At 38.3% G+C, this 19,243-nt stretch overlaps 1 protein-coding gene across 5 annotated transcripts in view; it reads right to left on the minus strand.

Annotated features, from left to right (window-relative positions):
* SGCE (sarcoglycan epsilon) overlaps positions 1–19,203 on the minus strand; it is a 76,358-nt gene extending 57,155 nt beyond the window's left edge. For 3 of the 5 annotated variants that reach the window (XM_019624731.1, XM_019624730.1, XM_019624733.1), the window contains exons 1-2: positions 19,008–19,203; positions 2,796–2,894 (exon numbers count right to left, since the gene is read on the minus strand). In XM_019624731.1, coding sequence (XP_019480276.1) covers positions 2,796–2,894; positions 19,008–19,116 — 208 coding nt within the window. In that variant the 5' untranslated portion in view covers positions 19,117–19,203. The remainder of the gene's footprint in view (positions 1–2,795; positions 2,895–19,007) is intronic. The other 2 variants (XM_019624734.1, XM_019624732.1) reach the window with 2 other exon arrangements.
* Positions 19,204–19,243: the final 40 nt, after the last annotated feature.

A 19,243-nucleotide genomic window follows, 5' to 3' on the forward strand; every position in this document is an offset into this window, starting at 1 on the left:
TAAAATTAAGAATTGGAACATTTAAAAAAAATAAAGTTACATAAAAACATGCAACTGCTAAACTTATTTTACTATATAAGTACTCTTATAATCTTTTGTGCACTCTTGAAATTGTCAAAAAAGAGATGACTGGGGTTCATGGTCAAGAACATCTTAAAGAAAAATTGATAGATCTGTGAGATAGCATTTAAAATGCCCCTGCAATATAATCTACTAGAAACAATTCTTTTCACACAGTTGAGGAAACATACTACTATGCTCTCTGTATCAGGTATTTTGATAATACAGAACTATAATGATAGAATTTATATTGGACAGGGAGACCAGAAAGGGAGACGCAAAAGGATGACTTCAAGAGAAACTGAGGAAATAAGAGAATGTGGTAACCTAAACTGGTTACCTCAGTAGATTAAAGATGGATTGATCATTTCTGTTTGGAGAAGTACAGTTATCACTCAGGTCCCAAGGAGAAAATAAGTCTGAGGTCCAATGAGAGCAGAAAGCTTGAAACAGGAAGAAACAAGAATCTCTTGGAGACTTTAGAGAGTGCTATATGTAAAGGTCTTAGAATAGTGAGTTTCGCTGAAAACAGCACCACAGTAAATGACTGGACTGGGCTTAACAGCTGGTTAGAGAGTACCTTTTTGGCAAATCAAATAGGAAATGGAAGGACATGCTCAAAGAGGACAGTAGTTCTAGGGATCAAAGTAAAAGAGAAGAAACTGAAGAAAAGAGATAGGATAACTGCAATTTAGGCCAATATGACATCAAGTTCAGAGGAAGAATCTTTGGCGATCTTGTGCGGGCACCAGAATCAGGGTAGGTCCCAAGTCTTTGGGGGATGACACAGCAGAAGTACACTGCAGGTGGCAACATTGAGGGCCATCAGATAAGCATGACTGAACAGATTAGAAAACAGGAAGAGCAGGGGCCGGCGCGATGGTTAGGAACTGGCTTGGGACGCCAGAGGGCCCCGGTTCGGATCCCACATATGAGAGCCAGTGACACTGCCCTCCACAGCTAGGATGCTGAACAACAGCTCAACCTGGAGCTGGGCTGCTGTGAGTCGCCGGCGACGGCGTAGGCTGCAGCCCCTGTGGCAGTGGGTGCCATGGGCTACCGTGTGTAGCCAGCAGCCAGCGTGAGCGGCCAGCAGCCGCAGTGAGCAGCCATCCAGAAGCCGGTGACTGATCTGCCTCGCCCGGGAAGAGCGCAATGATGGTGCCAACTTGGGCCAGTGAAGCAACGTCCTCCACAACTAAACTGAAGAACAAAAAGACAGCAACTTGTCTTTCCTTTCTCCCAATTCCCCAGCACTGTTCCCATCCCCCCAATTTCCCAATAAAAATCTTTAAAAAAAAAAAGAAAAGAAAACAGGAAGAGCAGATTTGCCAAGGAAGCTGAAGGACCTCAGCTTGATTAAGGAACCAGCCAGCTAAGGGTCGTAGGGGGTGAATCCCTTAAACAAAACCAGGGAGAATCCCATCAGAAGATCTAAGGGGGGTTTAGGGAAAGGGCTATGAGACGATAGGCTGAGGACTTGGAACAAGCACACCTAATGCTTTTTAAAATAAGTTTTTGTGATCTTTTCATGGGAGTTACTATTACAAAACTCTGTTTTCTTATAGATATTAGCAATGAAGATTCCTTAAAAATGCAAAGGTGTTTGTGGGTCTGTTTCAAAGAGGCTGGGTAAAAGAGATGTTGGGAAACTGTGTCTTACTGTGAGACAGATCTGGGGATAGAAGATTCCAGCTGAGGAATAATTTAGTGCCAGCTGGAATAAAGTTAGTGACCCCAACTTCAGGTATGTATGAAGAAAATTATAAGCCGCAAATCACTCCTGTAAGGTACTCAAGCAATTTTCTCTGGCATTAAGGCCATTTTAGCTCATAAAATTACTATTCTTCTAAAAATATTTTTAAATGGGTGTTTTATAGATATTTCAGTTGCCCCAAAGTTATGGACAGCCGGCTACCATTCTGCTAAGATTCATGACCACATACAGCTAAAATTGTGTGTGTGCATGTGTGGTGGTAATGGTGGGGAGGGAGGTGTAAGAGGGATCATCGAGGCAAATAATCAAAATATACAATATTAAGTGACAGCTCATGACAATTGATATTTTGAAAACAATGAATCTTTTGGTGATTAAGTCAGTCTTGTTCTCCCTGATGAAATGCATTATTTCAAAGGTCCTAGCATATTGCTAAAGGACACATTTATAGATACAAAAGAAAAATTTAGAAGGAACAATAGATCATTCAAGGGTCAAGTTATCTTTCCAATACAAACCGATGCCATCTAATTATTTAATAACAAAACATATCAATATGGCTTTGCAACAAAAGTCATTCAAAAAAGCATCCATGATTAGCCAAAATATTTTCTGACCATTTTTCTAAGGTTATATAAATGCTATTTTCAAATGATTTATGTTAAATGCACTTCTTAATGTTTTCCAATGTTATAAATAAACTGTTATAATAACCACACTGGACAATTTTTATAAGTGGCAAGCCAGTGATTGGATAAGGGGCAACAATACGTTAAAAACATAAGACTTATTTTTAGTTAAAAAAAAAGGCATAACTATAGCAAATGAAAAACACTTGGAAAATAACAGATTAAGAACATAGAAAATCAGAAGTTTTAGAAGATTAGGAAAACAAAATTTAATTTTTTTCAGATTGACTTATTAAAAAAAAAATCCACACATAACTAAAAAAGCAACACTAGAAGCAGACATTTAACTGACTCCCCAAAAGGGATTTAGATTTACAACCTAAACTCACCATCTTTCTTCCCAGCAGCCATTTTTCTGCTGATAATAAAACTGTTGGTCTTCCAGTTAACTGTTCCATTTATGCCACCAGCACAGCTTAATAAAAAAGCTTTTCAGAATAAAACAAATGCACAAAAAAATGACATTAATGTTAAATTAAAATGACTATCATAGATCACCTCCTATTAACTGGGACCAGATTCCTTCCAGCCCAGCTAGCTGTTTAACTCCATTCAATAAATATTTGCTGCACGTCAATAAAAGGAATACACGTATATGGGGATACCAGGGAAATAAGACACAGTTCCTGCCCCTCAAGGAGCTCACAATCTATAGGGATTGATAATTGATGGACAGAAATATATATTATATATATGTGTATGTATATACATATATACATACACATATATATAATAATATTACACATAAATACACAATGATAGAAAGCATAAGTGCTACAAAAACACTGAGTGAGGAAGCAATTATCTCTGGCTAGGAATGTTGTGAAGTTTAAAATATCTTTTAAATTCATAGTTTTGGAAGCATTACACTGGCAGCGAAGAATAGAATCAGGGTTAGGGGAACTAAATAGGATACTCTCTCTGGAGTGTAGAGGAGCAGTCAGCCCCATAAATCAGCAGTTGAAGCAAAAGGAAGTACAGGCGGCGACGGTTACACGCCATCATGGAGACAATGCTTTTCAAATTGCTAGATGTGGGCTAAAAAGAGAATCAAAGATGGCTTTGAATTTTTGACCCAGAATGATAAACTAGTGCTACATTAGGAACCCCCCAAAAGAGGAGTTGGTTTCAAGATAAAAATGATAAACTTAATTTAGAATATGTTAAATATGGGGTACCAGCTGGATATCCAGGTGAAACCGTTTACAAGGAGGATGGAAACAGAGCTCTGGTTCATAGATGAACCTAATGGGCCTTCAGACACAGAGCTGAAGTTCACTCCCAGAGGAATGATTGTTGACGCCAAAGCCCCCAGTGGAATTCCTTAAAGAGATCATGCTCCCAGGTAACACGCATTAGGCCCTCATGTACAATATAAAGTGATCTGGGGAAGATAGACAATCATATTCTTGACCCATTTGTGTATCCTATTTCCCATCAGACAAACCACCAATCTTATTGCTGACTCTCCCATTTTTCATCCTTACCTTTCAGACTTGATATTTGGGCACCATTTTCCTAACTACGACATTGGGTCTCCATCTCATTCTCCTGCCCTCTAGCTACCTAAAGTATATTTCCTCTGGGTTCGGCTCAATCTAAGAATCCCCAAAGGTCTACCCCACAGTTTTATCCTAGCTCCTGGAACTGCAAGATAGCAAAAAAGAATGCACAAAAAGTGGCAGGACAGCAAAGGGAGAAGAACATGTTAATAAATACAATTACACAGCAAAAGCAGAGGATGATACAGCATAGAAATAAGAGACAGGCAGTCAGAGAGGTTGGACAACTGAGCCTGAAGTGTCACATATGTCAACGGAAGAGATGTCAAGAAAGACAGTGTGATCAGCGTCCTCACATACTGCAAAAAGGTCAAAAAGGACGAGAACTTAGAAAAAAGATCACTAGATGTGGAAAATGAGAAGTTACTGGTGACTCTTGGAAAGTGGAGTTCCAATAAAGCGATAAGAGGAGAAGCCAAACTGCAAAAGGTCAGGATGTAGATGCAGCAAATACAGTTAATCTTTCCAGAACATTAGCTGGAAGAGAGAAGCAAAGATATAAAGTGATATGACAGATTGGGGGGTAGCAAGATGAGAAAGGTTGGCTATTTTAATGTGGGGAAACGTATTTTGTTTATAAACTGCCGAAAAGACAGAAAGAGACAGAAAGAGACTAATGATAAAGAAAAGGAGCATAACTGATGAGACACAATCCAAGAAAAATTAGAATGGGTAGGACCAAGCATATACAAGTAAGGAAAATATTTCATGAATCAAAAAGTAAGGACAAATGAAGACAAACACTTTCTGGGGTACAGGAACTTAATGCTGAAAGGGCTCCTCATCTTAGTAAATCAGGGATGAAAAGTATATTTCCTTTTCAAATTGAATTTTGAGTAAAATTCTGAACTTATACTAAGTTATGAGAAATACCAAGTTACCATCCAAAGTGAAAAAAGAATACAATTCAAAACCCAGGTTATTAAAACAAGCAAGCAAACAAAACTTTAGTGATCATTTCAGTGATACCTGGGAGTGGCAATCAAAGGTCCTAGCACCCCAAACAAATAAGCAAGTTGGTAGGTATTCAGTTTTTAAAATGTGTACATTTAAGTGTGCTAATTTTACATCTACGGAAAGACCAATCTTATGGTTGATTCACCTAATAAATGGTTGATTCATTTAATAACTGAAATTATGTCTTTTAAAATCTACATGAAAATACAGTAGTTAATTCCTAAATAATTTAAGCTAAAATAGGAGCAGACATGTTCACAATCTCTTGTGGCAAAGTATCCTATCCCCTGGGGTTCTCCTGATAACTGGGTTCCAAAGGCAACATGCTGGTTATCTAAGAATTACCTGTGCAGCTCTCTAAAAATACATATTTGCACATTCCCCCCCCTTAAAAAACACATAATACAAAAATTTAAAAACACATATTCATGACGCCACCACAGAAAGTCTCAGTAATGTGGGTTACACAGTTTCATTAGGTGATTCTCACACACAAATCTGAACTCTAGGAGGACAAGAGGAGACCTACAGACCCCAAAGGTATAGAGGTTAGTCAACGGAGTCACATCATATACAGGAAATGAAGGGCTGACCTTAGAACTGAAAACCTCACCCACTCCTACCTCCAACTGACCCACAGATACAGCCAATTTGCAAGAACATGTAAGTCACGGCTGGACAGTGGAAAGTTCCAACCCAGAAAGACAGGAAGCAGGTAGCCCATTTTTTCTCTATAACTATCCAAAGAACAATGACCAGAAACATTTAGATTTCGATCCATCACATCCCTGAGCAAGGTGCTTCCATATATAATGTCTAGTTCAATCCTTACAAGACCAAACGAATCTATTAACATGTCTGAAGATTATAAAGGCTAGGTCTTAATGGAGAATGGAGTAAATTCTGCAGGCTAGCAGCCACTCTTTAGATGATCCACTTTTCCATTGATTGATTAGAGAGTTGCCATAAAGAAAGAATGGGCTGTGTCCAGACAGTACCCCATTTGTTCTTTCCTTTATTCTAGCCCAGTGGTTCTCAGACTCTGTTGTGCATAAGAATTATTGTTTAGAGCTATATACACAAAACTACACACATTGCACTTTATGGGTGATTTAAAGGGTTTACTAGGATGACTTAACCTTGCGGGATTTTTGTTTGTTTGTTTTACACCCTGGCTTTTAGAACCTAACTAACCCAGTATAAGATTTAATGCCACTACATGCCCTTGCCAGGTGAGCCAACATATCATTGCTCATGCTTTCCAGGTCTTAGGTAAGGGCAGTCTAGTTGGCTTTTACAGGATTCAAAATACAAGTCAGCTTGGTGCCTCAATGGTTATAAAGTAGATGCAGGGTAAAATAGTTTCAACACATTCCACAGATATCGCTATATTCTAAGTGCAATAGTCTAAGTCTAATGTGCTTTGAGCACATTCATTTTTTAAAAGTGTATAATGGTCCATCTGAAGTTCTACTCTGACCACTGAAGATCACTGTCCAATCAATCTAAATAAAAAGACAACTTTTTATGGCTCTACTCATCAGACAATGTCACTAAAGGCAAGACACAATGCCATGGATGATGTGTCTGCTTAAACATTCAAGTCTCACACCTTGAGAGAGAAATCTCAATAACGTGAAAATAACTCTGTTTTTAATGGTGTGCCCAAGATCATAGATCTAACTTCTTACATAAAAAATTTACTGTACGTGCCGGCCGAGTGGCGCGATGGTTAAGAACTGGCTTGGGACGCCAGAGGGCCCCGGTTCGGATCCCACATATGAGGGCCAGTGACACTGCTCTCCACAGCTAAGATGCTGAACAACAGCTCAACCTGGAGCCGGGCTGTTGTGAGTCGCTGGCAACTGCGTAGGCTGCAGCCCCTGTGGCAGTAGGTTGCCATGGGTACCGTATGTAGCCAGCAGCCAGCGTGAGCGGCCGTCCAGAAGCCGGTGACTGATGTGCCTCGCCAGGGAAGAGCGCAATGATGGTGCCAACTTGGGCCAGTGAAGCAACATCCTCCACAACTAGACTGAAGAACAAAACGACAGCAACTTGTCTGTTCCCCTTCCCCCAATTCCCCAGCACTGTTCCCATCCCCCCAATTCCCCAATAAAATCTTTAAAAAAAAACAAATTACTGTAATCTGGACATGGACAAATGCAGAATGAAAAAAGCTAGTACTTTCAAGTTTGATTTCATTAGAAAAAGACCAAAATTTTTTTTTTTTGGTCTGTGAGAACAAATTTCCTTGTTAGGATGGGAAATCATGACTTAACTTTTAAAATATTCTATACATAACTTTTCAAAATTAATTCTAATGTGTAAAAAAAGTCAACCTGTATAGACTGGATCTTGGACTCTTTCCAAAGACAATGGACCATCCTCAGAAATCCTGAAAGGAACTCCATTGTGCTCACTGCTTTTATGATAATCTATGCTACAATTGTACCTGGATGTGAGTTTTGCTCTAATTCATAAACATAAAAGGAAAGAACAACATGTATACTGCATTTACATAGCCCAAACTAAGAAGATGTTCACACAATTAGCTAGCCTATCAAAGCATACAATTTATTCAAGTCCTCAATGCTCCCTCTCATAAATCATCAAAGCCAGGATTAATCCAAAGGTGGCTGGCATGCCCTTCAATTCCCTAGAAACCATACAATACTTCAAGTTTGTCTTAAAATTCTATGATTCATTCTGAGTCTTGTAGCAGCATGACTACGTTTCTCCCAGCCTGGGGCAAGCACTCCCTAAAGAGACATTCCTCTTACCCAAACCTGAATAATTTCCTGACTGGGGGAGGAGGAGTATGCTTGCTACTTAATAAAAGCAATTGAAGAGCTGTGAATAGTGACTGATTGCTGATGAGCTAATCAGAATATTAAGGGATAAAAATAATAAGTAACTTATTCCAACATCACTGTCCAAGTAAACAGCAGGGTATGCAAAATGAAATTTAATCTGATTAGCACACTCACCTTAGAACCAAATTGTCAAGCCTTTCTCTGTCCACTGTTTTCATTGTATTTCATATTTTACTATAAGTGGACACAGACTTTATTTTCATAAACTGGATCTATAGCTCATGTCCCCTACATCTCTTCCCGTCTCACTATGTCACTCCTTTGCCCTCTACATTTTCTCTTCCCTTCCTTTATGCAATTATCTGTAATATTTTTAAATTATCTCATATTAAAATATTGTTAGTATAATTTTCTCTCCGAAAAAATGTTAGTTGACATTATCATTAGCTACCGTGTTTGGAGTGCTAAGTGTGAGGCACAACACTAAGGGTTCTATACATATTAACTAATTTAATCCTTATGTTATCAGTTGTGTGAAGTGGGTATTATTAGTTCCGTTTTACAACAAAGATAAGAAGTCTTAGGAAATTATATAGCTTACCACAGGTGATATGTTTGATAACTGTCAGGGTTTGGATTTTTGAACCCATCTGTTCGCTGACTCCAAAGTCCGTGTCATCTGCTCGTCAATACAACCCCCAAATGATTAAATGGAAAAGTAATTTGTACACTATATGTTTAAATATAATTTGCGATATTATTACTAGTAGGTCATTTTCAATTTATTTTTCTTTCTAGAAAAATAAGTTTCCCCTGACTGCTGGACTGCTGGATTGGATTTCCATGCAATTCCCATGGAAATTAATCCCATGCGCGCACGCGCGAGCGCGCGCGCGCGCGCACACACACACACACACACACACACACAATTCATTGAAAGAAGGCTAAAAAGTTAGCTGGAACCTATGGAGAAAACAGGTTTTGCTGAGGAGGACTGTCCACCTCATCCTCCGAAGGCAGTCAAGAAAAGATATTCCTAAGAGGTGTGTAACAGCACGACTTTAAACCAAGAGCAGAAGAAGCAGCCTCCAAACTTTGTGAAAACAAAGAGCAGGGTGGGGCATAACACATACGTAATTATTTAATACAATTAAAAATTATTAGAATTTTATCATTTTAGTACAAGTTAGGTAAAACATGACTTTAGAGTGAAATAAAATTGGAGTACAGAAAGGTAGCGTTTAATATCAGTCACTGGAGACAATGTCTAGGTTCAAATCCCAATTTTTGTCCATTGGGCAAATTAGTCAATGTTTCTGTAGCTCAGTTACCTCACGTGACACGGATAGCATAGTGCCCATTTCATAGAGACCTTGTGAGGATTACATGAGATAGTGAATTTCAAACTTAGAAAGGTGCTTAGCACATAATGAGGTGCTCAAAAATGTGAGCTATTATTACATTTAACCTTCAGCTAATATGAAGAAAATTTTAGATTTCTTTAAATGTGACTTAAAAAAAATAGATGTTCAAATGAAAAAAGTCATTGTTGTTATAGTTGGCATTATAAAATATAGTATTGTCTTTTTTTTCTTCCAGACATAAGGCACTTGAAAAATGGTAGTATTTCTATGGCAGTGTAAACGCTGGAGGCAGCTCAGAGCAACGGCAACAGGGTCTTCAACTGAACATGGCTTCTCCGAGGGCTAAGAGGATGGCATTTTTAGCAAGTCTTCACTCAGCACTGTCCAAGACATACTGGTTAAGAGCTGCAGTTTAACCCTTTGGAGGAAAGTCAGATGTAATAAGAAGCGAGTTAGACTGATATTTGTACCCTCTGACTCTCAGAAACTCAGGTGTTTATTCTGCGGAAATAATGCAACAAAAGCAAAAGTACATGGGCACAAGATTCAACTTTGCATTGCACATATCAAAAATGGGGAAAATTAATGTCAACAGAAGAAGTGTTGCTTTGATAGAACAGTTAATGGAGAAGGGAGGGTTATCCACTTCTCTGGGTAGTTTTGCTCAAACAGCCCAACCAAGGCATACTACTGGGTTTTCACTATCTGTGTTTTATCTCGGAAATATTAGATGAATAAGGAACGCCAGTGGGACCCTTAACAAAAGGGATATACAATATCTGATGTTGTTATAGACACCATTACAATTTAATGTCCTCATCGGCAAATTGTTGGAATGTTTTGAAATTAGTAAAAGGCAGAATACAAAATGATATGCAGACTATGTGAAATCTAGTAAAATAGTGAAACCTAGTGTAATAGTGCAATCTAGTGGAAAAGGATTAAAAGGCAAAATGTAAGTGGGTTAGGGGAGTAAAACTGGAGGAAAAAATTTCTGCCCAAAATAAAAATATAATAATGTTTACAAGATTTTCCAATTAAGAAAACTGAAAAAAAGAAATACTCTCATATTTGCTGTTTACTTGAAACTGTCATTAATTTTCTTTTCTATAGAGGGTGTATACTCTCATTCTAATTCATTCAAATAGTATAACCAGGAGGGTATAAAATATAAAAGTTCCCTCTCATGTATCTATTGCCATCCCACCAACATCACTGCCTAGACTATTCACACTTAATAGTCTTTGCACCATTCCATAATCTGTGCTTGTGCAAACATGTTTGTATACATATACAAATAAACACACACACACCATACTCTTTTTTACATAATGTGATCACTTTTTTCACTTAACATACTCTTGAATATGGTTGCATGATATCACGTTTTAAGGTTGCATAGTTTTATGTTGTGTGGCTCAATCATAATTTTCTTTTACCATCACTTCAAATTCAGTCTGTCCGAACTAGGACTCCTGGTCTTTCCCTTAAAGTCTGGTCCTCCTCCAGCATTCCTTGCCCCGTGAATGGCACCACCACTCATCCTCATAAATGTGACAGAAATCTAGAAATCATCCTTGACATCTCTTCCTGCCAATCTCCACCCCAAATTCAATCCACAACCCACTCCTGTTGCTGTTTACCCCTCAAAATGTCCCTATCTTTATCTCCCCATCACCACCCTAGCCCCGCACAGCATCATCTCTATCCTAGATTACCATTAGATAGCCTTTGAGCTGGTCTGCTGCCATCTACTCTGACCCTTGCAAACCTTTCTTCACAAAGCAGCCAAAGTGCTCTTTTTGAAATGTAAATCTGATCATATCCCGCTTAAATCCCTCCCAAGATTTCCTATAGGTTTTAGGAAAAAAGATTATGTTCTTTGAGGTGGTCTAACAGGTCCTGCAAAATTTGCTCCCTCACTTTCCTATCTAGTCTCCTTTCATATTGTGCTCTCCTCTTCTCTCAGCTCCAACCTAACTGGACTTCTTCCAGCACCTTCTATTTGCCATGTCAACCTACCCTGGGGCATCTACAGAGCTCTTCCTTTTATCTCAAATATACCTTCCCTCTTTACCTCACTACCATTTACTCATTCTTTAGCTCTGAGTACTTCCTCAAAGAAGCCTTCCCAATCCCCCTGTATGGCCAAATCCCCTACTTAGAAATTCTCGTAGTGTTTGTAGCACTTATCATAGTTCCAAGGGGCACATTTATAAATGTGATTATTTGATTAATCTTTGTCAACCCCAATAGTGTAAAAGTTCCATAATACCTGGGACCATGCATTCCCTGGCAACTCACACAGTCTCAAAACCAGTTGACATAAAAATAAAAAAAAAGGATGAATGACAGAATTATTAGTTAGTAAAGATGACCACTATTTTTCCTAGTTTTTCAAAATTATTATCAATACTACAATTAACATCCTTAGACCTTTATCTTTGAGCATTTTCATGAGTATATCTGTACGCTAAACTCCCAGAAGTAAAACGGCTAGACAAAAACAACATACATTTGAAATTTTGATAAGCACATGTAGCAACCTGCTCTGTTTCCACTTCTGCAGTACCGGTCTTTGATTAGAATAAACTCTATAACTACAGAAAATGAAAGATGTTAAAGGTGCTACATTGATGAACTATTTCATAGGAGAGAAAAGCCAATGTCATTTTACTGCACAGCGAGAAACACCAATTTCCTAAGGAGAAAAAAAAAAACCCCACCACCTTGGGCTGTATCTTTCTTTTTTTGTATACATTCCAAAGTAAAGGATCAACTTTACTTCTATGACTATTGCTGAAGAAATCGGGCACTAAAATATTTCACTTTAACTACACTAGGAAAATTTAACTGTGATCTCGTCTTTCAAATTCACAGTGAACCCCAAATCTCCATAATAATCAAAGTGGTGACCAGTTGAATGAGTAAACAGCTAAAGAATGGGAAAGAATTTACACCAGAGCTGCCTAACTCCTAAACATTTTTGAAAGGAGCAGCTTCAGTTGTCAGGAAAGAAAAAGTCTGCCTTCCATGTCACAACAGATGCTGCGAGATTTCCGTGGCAAGGAATGCCGAAGACCTATTCTAAAAGTCTTATTACCAAGGCAATTAAGTAGAAAGTGAGATGCGCAAAAGATGAGTGGTTCTGAAGTAATAAACATTTAAACCGCTACTGCATTACTATTGCACAAAAATTTTTAGAGGAAGATACAACAGATAAAAATCCTACCAAAGTGACTGAAGAAGAAAACAGCACGTTAGCTTTACTAACATACAATTGTTTTCAAGATTATAACACTAGTAATCATGCCAGCAACTCATGTTTTGAGGTTTCATATTTATTTCCTGAAATAAGCTCGTGAAGTTTTAGAATTTAAACACTGGGGATTCTATACTTCCCAAGCAAGCGGTGCATTCAAGGAATTGCAAGTAGCCAGCTGCCTGCGGATCAGGTGAGCCAGCGGTGACAAGCCAGGAGCTCATCTCGAGTGTTTCTGTCTGGGAAATAGGAGCTCAGCCCAGGACCGCCTGTGGCATCTTCAACAACCGGGAAGTGAGCCATCAGAAGTTGCCCTGTGCATTATTACAGTACCACAAAAGGGCACAACGTTTGTATAAAAGATAGAGAAACTTGTTCAGCATTAAAAACATACTTCGCACCGACAGAGTTACAGAGACCGTATCTCTGACCTAAGAATCTGAGTAGAATATGAAAGTTCTGGGTGTGGAGGGAAGAGGCAGGGTTGTGAAAGCAGCAGAAAAAGTTGATTAAAAGAGGTGATTGAAGAATAGTCTTTCTTCACATGGCTCATTGGAGCCCCCCTTAGTTTTCAAGGCTCCTTAGTATTTCAAGGGTATAAAAATTATTTTTGTGGAGTTAGAAGTGTTATAGGTTATCACTTCTCACAAGAGGGGTCCTGTGTGCATACTCCACAATTTTGAGCCATCACGTTTTCAAAGTTAGATGTGGTAATCAAAATAAACAATCCATAGGCAAATGGCCAGGAAAGAAAAATCTGCCCCAAGACAGGGCTGAGATACTAAGAATGTATTCTTGAGGCAGTCAGAAACCAGGTTAACCTCAAATAGAGAAAAGTTCAAAGAGCACAGTATCAGAAACTCCTTTTGATTGAAAGGTTTTATTTTCTAATGAAAAGAAAAAAATAAATTGTAAGTATTGCAAAGACATATTAGAGGGGGGCAAACTGCAGAATGGAGAACTGCCCCACATTTGCCCCTGGGGAAGAGGCCCCACCCACTGAGGGCTGAGCTGTCCTAGACCAGAGAGCAGCAGAGACCTGCTCCTCTTAAACCTGGGTGACCCCAGCATCCATGGCCATTCTGCCTAAGAAGCCTGCTCTCAGGGAGCTAGAAACACCAGGAAAGGAATGATTCTAGGAAGGAAGTAAAGACCAGGACACCTTGCAGGAAAGAAAAAAAAAATATCTTTAATTCTCTTCTCAAACTTTCCTGTTTGAAATGGAATGAGAGGAAAGGAAGGAATGTGTTAAATTGCCCCGTTGCAGCTATTTTCATGTTGTAAGAGATCAACTTGCAACACGTAGGGCTATTCTTTTCAAGACAGTTTATCGAAACAAATAACATGTTTCTCTCACAAGCATCGTTGCTGTCCTACACTAAAATGTTATCGTGGCCTTCAAATTAAATATTCATTGCAAGAAAGATGAATATTTCTGATATTTTAAAGGCATCAACCAGGTAAAGGTGTTAAGTTGATTGATTCCCTTGCTGAGCTGCACTAACTATGAGAGTTGAAATCCATCTCTATCTTTCACCCACTGATGCTAGCTCTGCTTTCTGAAGCAAACAAGAGAGTTTATGTCTACTAAAGTCTTCAAGCTAAACACTTCCAGATCCTTTGAGGATACCTCCTATGACAGGACTGCCAGACCCCTCACCATCCCCACGGACTGTTCTGGAAGTTGTCTAATTTGTCAACGTCTCTCTTTAAATGTGACAGCCACAAATGGACACAATACTACAGATGTGGTTAATTAGAGCAGGGTACGATTAATTTCTGTGACATATGGACACTATTTTATTACTCGAATCTAAATTTGATTTTTTTTTTGCAGCCACATCATGCCACTGGTTCACATTAACCTTTTTCCTCAAAAATTGCCACCATATAAAGTAACCTTCCTTACACATCAATGAATTATGATGCATTTACTACAATAAAATGTCTTTTTGGATAGCTTTGCAGCCTGTTTTAAACCATGTTAACCCAACACTCTGTTATCAATTTGTAACAGTTATCCCTTTTCAAGTCATCCATGGATTTTACAGCAAACATCCTGTATCTTCATCAAAGTCATTCATAAAGATTTTATGAAGAGCATAACCAAGGCAAAGCCTGTGATCCATCACCAGGGGCTACTCCCGAACTCAAACTCAGTAACCCACACACCTGACAGGTGTTGGTTCAGCCAGCCTCACGCTCACAAAGCAATCCTGGTAGTCTATATACCATGTCACACACAAAGCGTCCTAAAGCCTTGGCAAATGCTTCGCTGGAAAGAAGATTCACTTATATTTCAAAACAAAGTGTAAACAATATGCACATATGAAAATTATAGCCATGTAAAAATATACATGCACACCGAACAAAGACTAGAAGGGGGAGGGCATCGATGGAAATACTTGCTCTAGTGTCAGACTGCAGAGATAGCTTTTCTTTGGTACTGTCTTTGCTATAGTTAACATTGTTTTAAAAATTGAAGACACGGAATTTTGCTTAGAGAATTTTGCTTGGAGGCAGTTCCTGTGAAAACAGCTTTAAAAGCATTGAGACTCTCTCTGATCCTACCAACCTGAAAACCCCAATTACAAAAACAGTCACTTGAAAAGACTTGTTGATCCTCAGAAACACAAGTTGCTTTTTTGGAATTTTGCATTGCTGCTTTTGGCTTAATATTTCTGGAAATCAGGGGAATAACAGACTAGAGAGCTTGAATCCTTAAGTTTAGAAAAAGACTGCTGTTTTGCATGTGCGCGTATGTGTCTGTCTATCTGTCATATGTGTCTGTCTCTGCCAGGGAGGTTAGAAAGGATAGAAAGACAAATAAAACCATTATGTTAATATTTCTGTGAAGTTCCAGACTAAAACAGAGCTCCAGTCAAGAATCTAACAGACACATAAACCCGTATCATCTATTCACCTAGAGTCTTTTTTACACTAAGAGTAGAATCAGCAATAGAATTTGCACTTTGGTGTTTAGAACTGAGGTAAGGATAAGTTTTGAGAAAAGAGGTCAGATAAAATAAGGGTAATTAGTTAGCAAAAAAAAAAAAAACAAAGTGGCTAAATATTTTGTAGAAAATGTGACCTATAAATACTGCACTTATTAGAATCCCAAACAATTTGAATATTTGACTGAGAATTTTTTAACATGTCCGGGTTTCTGCACTGCTTCAGCACTTTGGTTAGAGCATTTGCATCAGTGGAAACCAGTGATAGAAACTGAATACGTTATCTTTATCTCTTTGAGGTTGTCTTTCACCAGTTTTTTTCATCAGAGACATGTGAAAATTTCACCTTGCTTAGAAATGTAATTTGTCCACTATACTAGAAGTGAAGCTAAATATATGAAGTAAACCAACAGCTTTTAGATTTATGGCAAACTCTTATAATAAATGGATAAAATGATCAAATACTAAGTCCAGTTAATATTTGGCCACTGAAAATTTTACTTTGCTGAGAAATAAATTTTCCCCACCATGCTAAAAGTAAAGCCAAATGTATATGGTAAATCAACAGGTTCACACATAGATCCATAGCAAATTGTCATTTAAAACAGATAAAATGTCCAACTAGAAAGTCCATTTATTATTTAGCAAATGAAAATTCCACTTTGTTTTGAAATACAATTTTTCCACCATCTTAGAAATGAAGCTAAATACATGAAGTAAATCAGCAACTTCATAAATAAATGGCAAATTGTCAAAAAATAGGTAAAACGTCCACATAGAAAGTCTAGTTATTATGAGACAAGTGAAAACCCCACCTTGTTTTGAAATACAATTTTCCCACTACACTAGAAGTTAAAGACAGGTGGTAAATCCACAGCTTCATATATCCATAGAAAATTCTCATTAAGAAGGATTCTCACTTAATTCTCATTAAAATGTCCAAATACAATGCCCAGTTATTATTTGATAAAATAATGTACGTTAGCAACTGTTTCTGCTTTACATGTAATCTTATGCAAAATGGGTACAAAAGAGTCAACATTGGAAACAAATACCTGAGAAAATCCAAAATTCACTTATGATACTGTCAAAAAAGTGTTTAAAGTTCTTTATTAATTTTTTGGGGGGAGGGGGTGGTTTTTAATGTTTTGTAGTTTTAGATAACACAAAAGTATTATCTAAAGTATTGTCTACTAACCTTGTATTTTGTTTTTATTGTAATATTGTTTTGCTGTTTTAGATAAGAAAGTTTCATCAAAACTACTTATCTACTAATGTTTTTTTCATAGAAAATTCTATTTCTAAGGCAAAGTAAAAATTATTTCATATGTAAAGGAATTAAAAAAAACACACACACAAGGAAATACACCAAAATGATAACCATGATTATGTTAGAATAGTAATATCAGAAAAAATTGTCATTTCTCTGGTTTTAAGTATCTATGTACTAATGTTCATTTAAAATTTTAATTATAAAAAGTAATATTATTTTCTTTTTAAAAAGTCCCTGAAAATGTAGTGTTATTTGACAGTTAAGGCTTTTTGGAAAGAAAATAATGGAGAAAAATTAATTTGATCCCATTTTTAATTTTTAGAAATTATACATATGCAACTCTATAAAAAATATACAGTGGTTATATATATATATATATATATATATATATGCATAGAGAAAGTATGAAAATGTAAACTCCATAATGTTTACTGAGGTTATCTTAGAATGAAGAGGTTACAGGTGATCTTGATTTTCTTCTTGATTTTTTTCCATTTTTTGGAGTTTTTTCTCCTGAATTTTGTACAATAGAAATTATTTTTATTATGATAAAAATAATACTAAAGCTTTATTTTACCAAAAAAAGTCCTGGTTAATATTTTGAAATAAAAAATCAAATTGGTCCACAATCATTCAAACTTTACAAGTCTTGGGATAGATTTTTAAACTTGAGTTTTCCCTACTATCTATACTAGATTTTCATTGCCCTTTTTAGAAAAAAAAAATCTATCAGTCAACAAGTAGGTGAAGTAAGTTTTCTAGATTAAAAAAAAAGCTAAGAATTTGACAGTCCCGCAGTCACCAGAACAGTACTCTGGCAAACATTAGAAATCCTGAAATTATTCTATTTTGCAGAAAAGGGTGCAGACTGAAGATTAAAAGGCACATCTAAAATTTAGAACTGTTCCCCCAACTTCCTGGAAAAATATCTTTTATTCATTCATATATCTAATAGTCAACATTTTATTTCTCATAAAAAGTTAAATCTCAGTAAATGTGCTAGTTTTGTTTATTCCTAGAAAGTTTCGCTTTAAGTGCAATCCCTATCATTTATAATGTATCATTCTTATTTATCTTCTACATATAAAATAATCTGCAGCAATGCTACTGAAGTATGCTGTTTTAGCCTAATGCGAATCACCCATGTTTCAGGAACCTCAATCAGTTGTAGACAATTCGGTTTTCCATTTAACTTAAACTTGTTTTACTCAGATTACCAACAGATTGTCCGTTTTCTCAGCGCTTAACACTTTGAGGCGCTTAAATGGAAATCCGCGTTAAGGCTTTTTTCTTTTTTTTTTTCTTTTCTTGAGCATCCTTCCTCAGTATTTTAAATGAGTCTTGTAACTCACTGCAATTTTCTCTAACGTAAAATACACGTTTATACATAGAATACTTACAAATGTTTGAGGCCAAATCTCGGCAACACGCTTGAAAGATTAAACATGCGATTGCCGTGACTGAGTGTATTCATTCACTCTACAAGATTTACAAAAATCCAACATTGCAGCGAGAGCTAGGTATCTGCGAAAATCTCTCGTAATCACCACCAAAAGGCCGTGGCTGAGAGCCTCCGAAGCCCGCCAAGCACTTTGGAGGCATCCACAGCTGTTTTTAATTGTTTTTTGCGTTCTCTAAATAGTGCACTTGGTGGGGCAAATGGTGCTGTTTGTAGTGTCTCTGGCCTCTAGCCGGGGTTAACCCTGACCTGCACCCCTGTTTAACTCCAGCATTTCATGATTCTGCACCCCTGATCCTGAAAACATGAGAAAAACGAGATTTCCGCCGCGGAGAAATGCGCTTAGTAAGAAGGTGGGGGGGTGAGGGGGAATTAGATGTTTGAAATGCATTTTTGTGTTGTCTCCCGCTCGGGTTCAAGAAAAAAAAAAAAAAGATGTGTTTGTGTAGCGATGGACGCTGCTTGACACCCATCTCCTATGGCTCGCCTCAGGGCCGAGGCCGCAGAGCTCATTCGCGGGGTAACGGGACCCCCAGAAGGAATGGGTAACGACCTCCAGCTCTTAGCTGCAGGGATGCAGAGAGGCCCACCACCAGGTCTAAGATGGGGGTGAGGGCTGGGAATGGAAATTGGAGATGAAATTTCTGCGCTCTCTGGCCAGGGAGGGGCCACCGGAGCGCTGAGAAAAAGAAAAGGCCAGGGGTCAAGCCTGGGAAGCTACACACAGGGCCCGGAAGTGGGGTGCAGGGCATCCTTAAGAAGGGGTGCAATGAGGACCGGGGCAACAATAAGGGATGATGCCCAGAAAATGCACCCGGGTACCCAAAACCTGGGCGGGGGATGGGGAGGCGTCGGCCTGTTGGCCCTGGGACCTCCCGTCGCGCGCGGCCCACTAACCTGTCAGCAAGAAGGTGCCAGTGGTCGCGGGGCTCATCCTGCGTGTCCCCCGACCCTGTCCTGTCCAAGCACAAGGGTCGCCCAGCTCGCACCACCGGGGCAACTGCATTCTTGGCCTGGTTAGGCCGGCCGTCCTCGATTCTCCCCTCCCCTCCCTTTCTTCTTTCTTCCCAGCTTGGCCCGTTCAGCATCAGCATCGTGCACCCCCTCCTTAACCCCGTACTCCCTCTAGCGGC

This window comes from Hipposideros armiger, unplaced genomic scaffold (assembly GCF_001890085.2).
Source record: "Hipposideros armiger isolate ML-2016 unplaced genomic scaffold, ASM189008v1 scaffold_603, whole genome shotgun sequence".
Lineage (NCBI taxonomy): Eukaryota > Metazoa > Chordata > Mammalia > Chiroptera > Hipposideridae > Hipposideros > Hipposideros armiger.